Raw genomic sequence first — 10,136 nt, forward strand, 5'->3', positions numbered from 1 at the left:
TCTTAAGCGCTGTCCCCTAACGATAACCAATCAAATCGCTGCTTTTTCTTCTTCGCTTGATTTGATTTGAAGAAGAGTGTCACCGCCACCTGGTGGACGGACGTAGAAGCGACTTGACGGTTTGAAGGCTAAACAGCTTTTACTGACTTATACTGTAGAGAAGACAGTGTACACAATATATTATATTATATTAAAAGCAAATATATATTTTTAAATATATGTTTTTTACATTTGACCAGCTTATTAGGAAATTTAAGAAGACAGGGCAGGTCTTAAACCCCCACCACAGCGACTTCCTGGTTGATCCAATCAGGAAGTGCAGCTCTCTGAGTGTCCACTAGGGGCATGTTTCATAATAGAGCAGTTTCTCATTGACCCCCATGTTAAAAAGGCCGTTTTCAAAGCATAATTAAACCTTTAAAGCCTGGTGCAAAAAAAACATTTTGTTTGTATGTTTAGCTCATATCTCCATGACAACACTGAGGGGGGTGAATATTTTTGTACCAGGCTAGTTTTTATTTTACTGGAGGTTAAATTTTATGAGTGACAGCTATCCTCTCACTTCTCCGCGGAGGCTAGTTGTCAGGATTAGCACGCTAACTCAGACATATCAACCTGGACTGCGGTCATTCGTGTGGTGGTGGTACCATGAGTGACAATATGGTTTAGGAACACGCCGTGTTAATGTTAGCTCTGTTATGCTAATTATATAGCCACACTTGCACCATGACTTGCAATACAGCCTGCTATCGATGGCACATGCACTAGATGCTAATCTGGAGCACGAGCAAGGTAGTTAGTGAACGCAGAGTTTATTAAAAGAGTGTTTTAAAGACTTACCTACTGGCCCCTGTACCAGCTCCTCTCATAGTAAAGTCCATTCAAGTGGATTACCAAAGTCAATCCCAAAGGAAGGAGCCCATTGCTGCTTTGTTGTGTGTGTAGGGACTCTTCTCATGCTGCTGCAGAGGTTTGGTGTTATTTTCAGCAGCATTAGTGGTTAAAAAAGACCTTTGAATGCCTTCACAGTGCTGCCCCGAGCTAACCACTGTTAGCCACGTCCGGCTGTTAGCCACCCTCCGGGATTTCTCTGTTAATATTTGGTACATTAAAAAAAACACTGCCTTGATGGCTTATTCGATGTATTTAAGTTACGAAAAAGACCATGGGATGATTTTGCGCCGGAAAAAAATTTAATTCCACCAATATTTGGGAACAAGAAAGATTTTTGAGTGATATTTTCTAACCAACACCTTAAATACCTTTAAAAGTTTAATTTAAATCTTAAAAGAGAATTCAAACATTTAGAGAATATACTTGTTTATCGCTTAACTTCATTATTAGTGAACTAATGTGACAGTACAGACACTTAAGGTGCTGTCGCTGCTTTGTTGAAGCGAGCAAAAGAAAAGAAAAACAACCAAAACAAAGACACAAACAAAACAAAAGAAGAGGAATCACAAGTCTGTGTGTCGCTGCTACAGGAGCGGTGGTGGGGTCTTTTGCATATCAGCGCCCAGGGCCTCATTGTCTCATAATCCGCCAATGTGTCCAGCCGCCGTGGGTCCGGTTACAGGGGATTTCAGAGTAGAGGCAGGACATGAACATGCAGTAACATGCACGCATTACAACACTCACAGGGGGAGAGGGAATAATGGTTATTAAAATAGTTGTCAGCTGCTATAAAACATCTCATTTAAGCAGTAAATATGTTTGTTATACTGCAAAGATTAAGAGCAGTGATTCAATTAAATTCAGTTTGACAGTGTTTGCTGTGCCAATTCATAACAAAAGTCATCTCAGGACATTTTACATGTGGTGTAGGCAAAGACCACACTTTATGACTTATTTATGATTTACAGAGACCCAACAATTCCCCCGTAGAGTACGGTGGCGTTGAAAACCTTCACTATAACAGACAGGAACGTCAGACAGACCCAGCTCTGTGGAGGACGCACATCTGTCTGCACCGGAGAGAGGAAGAGAAGGAGAGAGAGAGAGAGAGAGAAAAGAAGGATAGATGGACAAAGACGGACACAAAGAAGGACAGAGAGACAGACCCAGAGATGCAAGCAACCACAAAAGTAACTCTAATATCTATAGTAATGCAAATATGACATTTACGTTATTAAAATACAGTAGAATAGTAGAAACAAGCACGGCTAAGGTGACAGAATATGACAATAATAACTATGGTGGTAAAAATGACCAATAACAGCTGTGATACTATGATATATATTACTAATGATGTTTTTATGGCTACAAATTTTCTGATTTATAAGATTAATGCTAGTGTATATGAGTAATAGTGATAATAGCAGCAGTGAGCGTCATGCAGGACCACGGCAGCAGGCACCACCACGATCAGCAGAGACCTGCAAGACGACAAAGCACCAACAACATGGGGAAGAAGTTGAGTTAGTAACGTGCATCGATGAGACGTGAATGATACAGACAGAGAGGAGAGAAGCTCAGAGGATCAGGAACAGGATCCTCCCCCGGCAGACTTTAGCAGCATCATTAAGGAAGCATAACAAAATCAGCTTAACTGATGAGCTAGTAACTACAAAAAACATTAAATAAAACAAAAAAAATACGTCTTTAAAGTTCCTTTACTGTCCTGATTGTTTGACTCACTGATGATGATGGATTATGCTTCACTAGTTCAATCACTTTTATACAAATTAATCCAAACCTCCAGACTTTCAGGCCCAAAATTGTGCAGAAACCATGTTATAGATAGTTTCTGCACTAAAGTAAACCTTGTTTTTTAGTATTTCCTGTTTGTAAATTGTATTATTTTTTTCTTCTCCATAGAAATAATAAAGTTTGTGAAAGCAGGTACAGTTGTCTCTAATCTCAATATCACGTGGGTTCCTTTTAAGCCCTGAGTGCTGTTTTGCTTTTCTGTCCACCTGTGCATTCTCGTGTCATTGTATAGTTTTATTTTATTGTATCAAAGGCGCAAATAAAGAACTAACGTCAAACTTACTTAGTCACAGTTATGACACGAGTAGCAGGCTACAGGCAAAAATTATAAAAGACGATCACAAGATGCTCTGCTCCTCCCATCACTGACACACACTGAACTCAGGTGGCAGCAGTAATTCATCACCTTGTTATCCAAAGGACACACACACACACACACACACACACGCACACGCACACACACACACACACACGCACACACACACACACACACACACACACACACGCACACACACACACACACTGTAATTTGCAGTAACCCCATTGTTGTTTTATGCAAACAGTCTGAAGCTGGATAGGACGCACTGAGGCAAATATGCAAACGAGCCTGGGAGGCAGTGCAGGTCTGTGCTGCGGAGGTGAACGTTTCTCCACTTAGGAAAATGCTGATGAGCAGCCCAAACTTTTCCCCCCAAATACTTGCTTCATTTTGAATAATCAGGACAGGATAGGACAGAACGGCAGCGGGAGCAGCGCAAATTTGCCCAGGTGAGTCACTCCTTTCTTTACCTTTTTGACAAAAGTATCTGAATTTACTTTGATAAGAGTTCCCATCTGCCTCTCTTATGAATATTACAAACAGGAGTGTGTGTGGTGTGTGTAGGGGAGGGGAGGCATTAGAATAAACTCCATTCTCCTGCGAGTGCTTCAATGTCATAGTTAAGTTACAATCCGTGGTATTTATCATTACAGATATTAAGATGAGCGCAGACGCGGTGGAGCAGTCGGAGGCTCCAGCTGAACAGGCAGGTAAGGATGTTTCACCTGTCTGCTCATCAGGGCTGCGCGTAAACATCACCGCAGCGCAACAGATGTGACCGCTGCTGGAGAGTTTCTTTATTGTCTTTACATCTGTACACTTTATCAGCTTCAGCGTGGATATAAAACACACCTGAGTGTTGATTTTTTAATGTGTCTGGATTATGTGAGAGGGTTTTTCTCAAAAGTCTTCAGAACATTTTGCATCCTGTGCTTTTTTTAAGTCTAATTTGTACTTTTTTTGGTTGTGGGTTCAATGCAGGTTTTAATTTCATTTGCTTCTTTATTATTTAAGTACAACTTCTCCACTGGTGGAAGAAGTATTACGATCTAGGGCTGGGCGATATGGCCAAACTCTTCTATCCCGATATAGGTAATTGAATATCTCTGACGACACATATCACGATAACGCATGTTTGAATAAATAGTCTACATGAAGTAAGCTCATGGTAAAGCCTATTTGTGTGTACTCCTGTGTGATTTAAATACTTGACAAATGAAAAGCACTGAGTTTTTTATCGTTTTATCAAGAACTTTAGTGCAAAATTAACAAAAAGTGCAAGGATCAGAATGTAAAGCGGCGTCCGAGTGACGTAAACATTGATGTAACACAGTTCTGCTGCTGGTTTTTTGACACCATAATAGAAATTATTTACATTTTTATATTGTTTTAAAGATGTGTATTGTCATATCACCCAGCGCTAACACAATGTGAAACTATACCACAATTTTAGAAAACACTTTGTTACAAGTGCTTTTAAAATCACACTTAAGTAAAAGTGAGTGATCAAGAAAATGTGCTTAAAGTATAAAAGTACTCACTTTGCCGCCATGCAGCGCTCTGTTGTTGTTATATGTTATATATATATATTGTATATTATAATATTAGATGATTAATATTGATGCGGTTACATGTGAGATGCATTTTAATGTTATATCCGGCTGCAGTGGAGCTGATTTTACTAATTGTTTATACTTTTGGATGGTTTCATTTACTGTATAACAATGTGACAATTATTAATGATGGTTAATGACAACAATGCATTGATTATAGGTTTTAATCTTAGTCTGCAAAGTAACTAAAGTTTTTTAAATGAATAACATAAAGTAGCAGAATATTCTTACGGCATCTCTGTTTAGTGTCAAAATAATGTGTTTAACTGTTTAAATGATTATGAATTTAACCTGCAGCTGGTTAAACATGTTGACTGTTACTTTATTCGGATTAAACAGGAACTTCTGTCCTTTTTAATGACATGAATATGACGTGAAGAGTTGTTTCAGTTTGAGTTGATTTGCAGCCGAACAGCATGTTATGATGGTTCCAGTGTGAGTTTAATACAAAGCTGCGATGTTAATGCATTTGTTGCTCGACAGAAACATAATCTGCAGCTGCTTTTGTGATAGATTCATCTTTTAAAGTCATTTTTAAAGCAAAAAAGCCACGAAATTCCCTTTTAACGGCTTCTTAAATGCAAGGAAACGCTGCTTTTCTGACTTTTTTGTCTAAGTTTTGCAGTTGTTGATTGATTCTTTGAAAAAACGACGGTCAGTTTTCACCCTTTTTATTTTATTTAAAAGAAAATAATCAGCAAATGAATCAGTGATAAAAATCATCTTTAGTTTTTGATTTGAAAAGTGGTTTATGAAAAACGGTGGTTTAAATAAAAGCAGCGTTTTGAGCTGCTCCTGTTGTAGAGAGCCGTGTGTGTGTGTGTGTGTGTGTGAGTGTGTGTGTGTGTGTTTTGTGGCAGTTGGTTGCTATACCAGGATGCACCTGAGGCTGTTTGCTGAGAAATGCATGCCGGCTGCCCGGGGGCCGACGGCACCAACCAACCAGTCGCAAAACAAAACCAGGAACAGCAGCAACAGAAAAAGTGGAACTTTTCTTACTCAGACAATGGCTGCGTGAGAGAAGTGAGCGGCTCACCGTTTCATGGAAGTGCTGCGTGTGTGTTTGTCAGTGTAGGAGCAGATGTGCCACAGTCTCGTTAGTCTTCACAGCCTGAGAGCATCGACGCCACTTCATGCACATCAAATCAAAGTCTGGTGGCTTTGAAGAGAGCACAGATAACCGCTTCAGCTCCCACCACGTTAACCTAAAAATGGCAAGGCACAGTGTTAGAAAATATTCGAAATATAGTGTACACTTACACTGATAAAGCTTTCTTTAGGTAGAAGTTTAACATATTAACTAACGTACTGAAGAAAGTCTGGTGGCTTTGAAGAGAGCACAGATGGATATGGATAACAGGCTCAGTTCCCTGTCAGAAAGGGCTGTGTGACGCTGAGGTAAACCAGTGAAAATATTCTTAATTTAGCGTATACTTTAACTGATATAGATTTGTTTTGGTGTCTAAAATACGTTTAGCAGTCTCCCCCATCTGCAGCAGTACATTCCCTAACTCTATGCGTCAAGACTTCTGTCTGTTTCTGCACACGGGCGCTCAAACGACCACACTTCAAAGACTCTGAACTCTCCATTTAAACTATCCAGCAACTGAAATGATAATCCACAGGCTTCGCGTTTTGTCTTTCTAATAAGTAGTCTCCATAATACATCTACTAAGATATGTTTTGTTACTGGAAAGGAGACAAACGTGAACAAATGAAACCAAAACCACCCGTGTGCAGGGATAAGACGAGGATGAACTGACCCTTTAACTCCTCGACCGTTGAAGTGAAGCAGAGGAGAGATAATTGTACTGGACGTTCTGAAGCTGTTCGTGTCTGCAGCTGTGCTTTAGCGCACCTGCTCCTGATTATGTTCAATGGAAATGTTCTTATTTATAATGTCAGTGGTCGTCTGGGGAGACGGTGGGCGTAGGAAGTGCAGGACTTTGACACCAGAGGTTTAGATCCAGAGTCTCATAGTGAGGTTTAGGGAAACATCATTAAGTGTTGATAACATTATCCTGCCTTTTGCTTCTTTGGGTCATTTTCTGCCTCTTTGAAGGGAGCTTGTTGTTCGTTTCTCATTGTTATTTAAGGGTAAGATTAGGATCAGATTAAATCAATCCCATATGGATTCATGTGGCACGTGTGGACCAGGTTTGGTAACACTAAATTACTCAGAGTGCCAAAGTGAATGTCAATGATCTGCATGGGAAACAGTAAACACAGTGATGCCGTATCGCTCCACTTTGCACGTGAATTTACTTTGGGTTTACCCTCCGTATGAAACGCATCATGTAAATAAAGTTGTCTCGCCTTAAATGCAACATTTAATATGGGAAAACCTTTGATTGGCAGCTGTTAGAGCCTGACTGATGTGGAGACACGGAGATATGAAATTTCACCAATTACCAATAAAACACATTAGAGTTCAGTTTTTGAGCCGGACTTAAAATTTTCCTTGTCTATGTGCTCTGACTTTGCACCGATGCAGCTCTGCAAAGGTTCTCAGAACGCTGCTTTCCTCCAAAAATAACTTTATTTAAGACTATTTAACATTTTTATACATCAGTGTTTCTCAAACAGATATACATGCACCCCTAGGGGTACTTTGGACTACTGCAGGCGCTATGTTTAAATGTTAATTTGGAAAATATCAGTCATGCAAAATTCCTACAGTGATTATTTTATAATATATGTAAGAACAATAAACCACAAAGTGCGAATATTTTCAATGCAACTGCTCAGGAAACCTTCAACAAATGTTCACAATTCAATTTTAGGACACTTTACAGAGCAGGTAAAGACCACACTCTCTGACTTATTTATGATTTACAGAGACCCAACAATTCCCCCGTAGAGTACGGTGGCGACGAAAACCTTCACTATAACAGACAGGAACGTCAGACAGACCCAGCTCTGTGGAGGACGCACATCTGTCTGCACCGGAGAGAGGAAGAGAAGGAGAGAGAGAGAGAGAGAAGACGGACAGATGTCTGCACCAGAGAGAGAGAGAGAGAGAGAGAGAGAGAGAGAAGACGGACAGATGTCTGCACCAGAGAGAGGGAGAGAAGGAGAGAGAGAGAGAGAGAAGACACACAGATGTCTGCACCGGAGAGAGAGAAGAGAAGGAGAGAGAGAGAGAGAGAGAAGACAGACATCTGTCTGCACCGGAGAGAGGAAGAGAAGGAGAGAGAGAGAGAGAGAGGAAGAGAAGGAGAGAGAGAGAAAGAGAAAAGACGGACATCTGTCTGCACCGGAGAGAGAGAAGAGAAGGAGAGAGAGAGAGAGAGACAAAGACGGACATCTGTCTGCACCGGAGAGAGGGAGAGAGAGAGAGAGAGAGAAAAGACGGACATCTGTCTGCACCGGAGAGAGGGAGAGAAGGAGAGAGAGAGAGAGAGAAGACGGACAGATGTCTGCACCAGAGAGAGGAAGAGAAGGAGAGAGAGAGAGAGAGAGAGAGGAAGAGAAGGAGAGAGAGAGAGAGAGACAAAGACGGACATCTGTCTGCACCGGAGAGAGGGAGAGAAGGAGAGAGAGAGAGAGAGAAGACGGACAGATGTCTGCACCAGAGAGAGAGAGAGAGAGAGAGAGAGAGAGAAGACGGACATCTGTCTGCACCAGAGAGAGAGAGAGAGAGAGAGAGAGAAGACGGACAGATGTCTGCACCAGAGAGAGAGAGAGAGAGAGAGAGAGAGAGAAAAGACGGACATCTGTCTGCACCGGAGAGAGGGAGAGAAGGAGAGAGAGAGAGAGAGAGAGAGAAGGAGAGAGAGAGAGAGGAAAGACGGACAGATGGACAGAGAGAGAAAACAGACAGATGGACAGAGATGCAAGCAAAGCGTAACAGTAACTATAATATCTATAGTAATGTGAATATAACGTATATGTTAAGGCAGTTAATACAACAGAATAGTAGAAACAAGCACAGCTAAGGTGACAGAATATGAAAATGATAATAATTATGGTGGCAAACATGATCAATGATGAGTCGTGGCAATAGCAGCTACGACACAGCTACAAATGTTATAGTTTATTAAACTAGTGATAGTTTATATGAGTAACAGTGATAATAGCAGCAGGAAGCGTCACGTAGGACCACGGCAGCAGGCACCACCACCATCAGCAGAGACCTACACACAGGACCACGGCAGCAGGCGCCACCACGAGACAATTACGTTTGTAGGAAGACATTTCAGATAAACGGGAATCAAGACAACGGATTTTTGCTAAAATGCAAAAAAACAAACAAAAAACCACGGAGAATGAGACGCACGTCAGTGAATCAGCTTGTGAAAACATGTGAAAGGAGCAAAAACGCTAAATATGAATAATAATAATAATAATCTCTATATGCACGTTAGGATCAGGATCAGTCAGCTTGTTTTTAAAGGCATAAACAATATTAATTAAGATTAATAAGATTATTCATTTAGGACCATAAGGCAATATATTAAAGTAAAAGAGTGAAAGATTAGAACAAATCCAATAATAATAATAATAATACATTTAATTTGAGGGCGCCTCTCTGGGCACTCGAGGACACCGTACAATTGCAAAATAGATAAAAATAAATAAAAACACTAAGAAGGAAATACAAAACAGATAAGAAAAGACAATATGGATGGTTAGGTGGGGTAGGCAGTCCGGGATAGGTGAGTTTTTAGTTTTGATTTGAAGTGTGTGAAAGAGTCCAAGTTCCTGAGATCCGGTGGAAGTGCGTTCCAGAGTCGGGGGGCAGAACGGCTGAAAGCCCTGCGGGGGGGGGGGCAGAGAGGTGGACAGAGGAGGCAGATCTGAGGGAACGGGAAGGGGTGGCGATGTTGAGGAGTTCAGACAGATAAGGAGGGGAGAGGTTGTGGATGGCCTTGAAGGTAAACAGGAGTATTTTGAATTGGATGCGGAGTTTGACCCGGAGCCAGTGGAGTCGCTGCAGAACAGGGGTGATGTGGTGGATGGAGGGGGTTCTGGTGATGATCCGAGCTGCAGAGTTCTGGACCAGTTGGAGTTTATGGAGGTGTTTGTAAGGAGGGAGTTACAGTAGTCGATACGGGAGGTGACAAGGCTGTGTGCAAGAATCGCAGTGGAGTGGAGCAATGTTCAGGTGTTGATGTTTTAATAAAAAGCTTGTTTTGAATGTGGAAAGTGTTCAAACAGGAAAACAGGACAAAATGCACAATACTTAAATAAATCACACAGGATTAAAATCTAGGATTAAACTATTTTCCCTTAATTCAACACACAAAGGAAACAAAGGAGCTGCAGAAAACAAAGAAAACAAGACGCAGTCGTTCATGTTGTTCTCTCTCTCTGCGACGTTTGAACGATGGTTATTCTTTATTTCTCCTACTGTCAACAAATCCTGAGAACGACACACACACACACACACACACACACACACACACACACACACACACACACACACACACACACACACACACACACACACACACACACACACACACACACACACACACACACACACACACACA

General features: G+C 41.1%; 1 protein-coding gene across 2 annotated transcripts in view; it reads left to right on the top strand.

The window, feature by feature from the left end:
* Positions 1 to 3,375: 3,375 nt before the first annotated feature.
* pou2f3 (POU class 2 homeobox 3) overlaps positions 3,376 to 10,136 on the top strand; it is a 23,861-nt gene continuing 17,100 nt past the window's right edge. Inside the window, exons 1-2 of one of the 2 annotated variants that reach the window (XM_083926683.1) lie at positions 3,376 to 3,477; positions 3,682 to 3,738. In XM_083926683.1, coding sequence (XP_083782809.1) covers positions 3,690 to 3,738 — 49 coding nt within the window. In that variant the 5' untranslated portion in view covers positions 3,376 to 3,477; positions 3,682 to 3,689. Of the gene's footprint in view, positions 3,478 to 3,666; positions 3,739 to 10,136 lie in introns of those variants that run through there. The other variant, XM_083926684.1, reaches the window with a different exon arrangement.

Source organism: Echiichthys vipera, assembly GCF_963691815.1.
Source record: "Echiichthys vipera genome assembly, chromosome: 14".
Classification (NCBI taxonomy): domain Eukaryota; kingdom Metazoa; phylum Chordata; class Actinopteri; order Perciformes; family Trachinidae; genus Echiichthys; species Echiichthys vipera.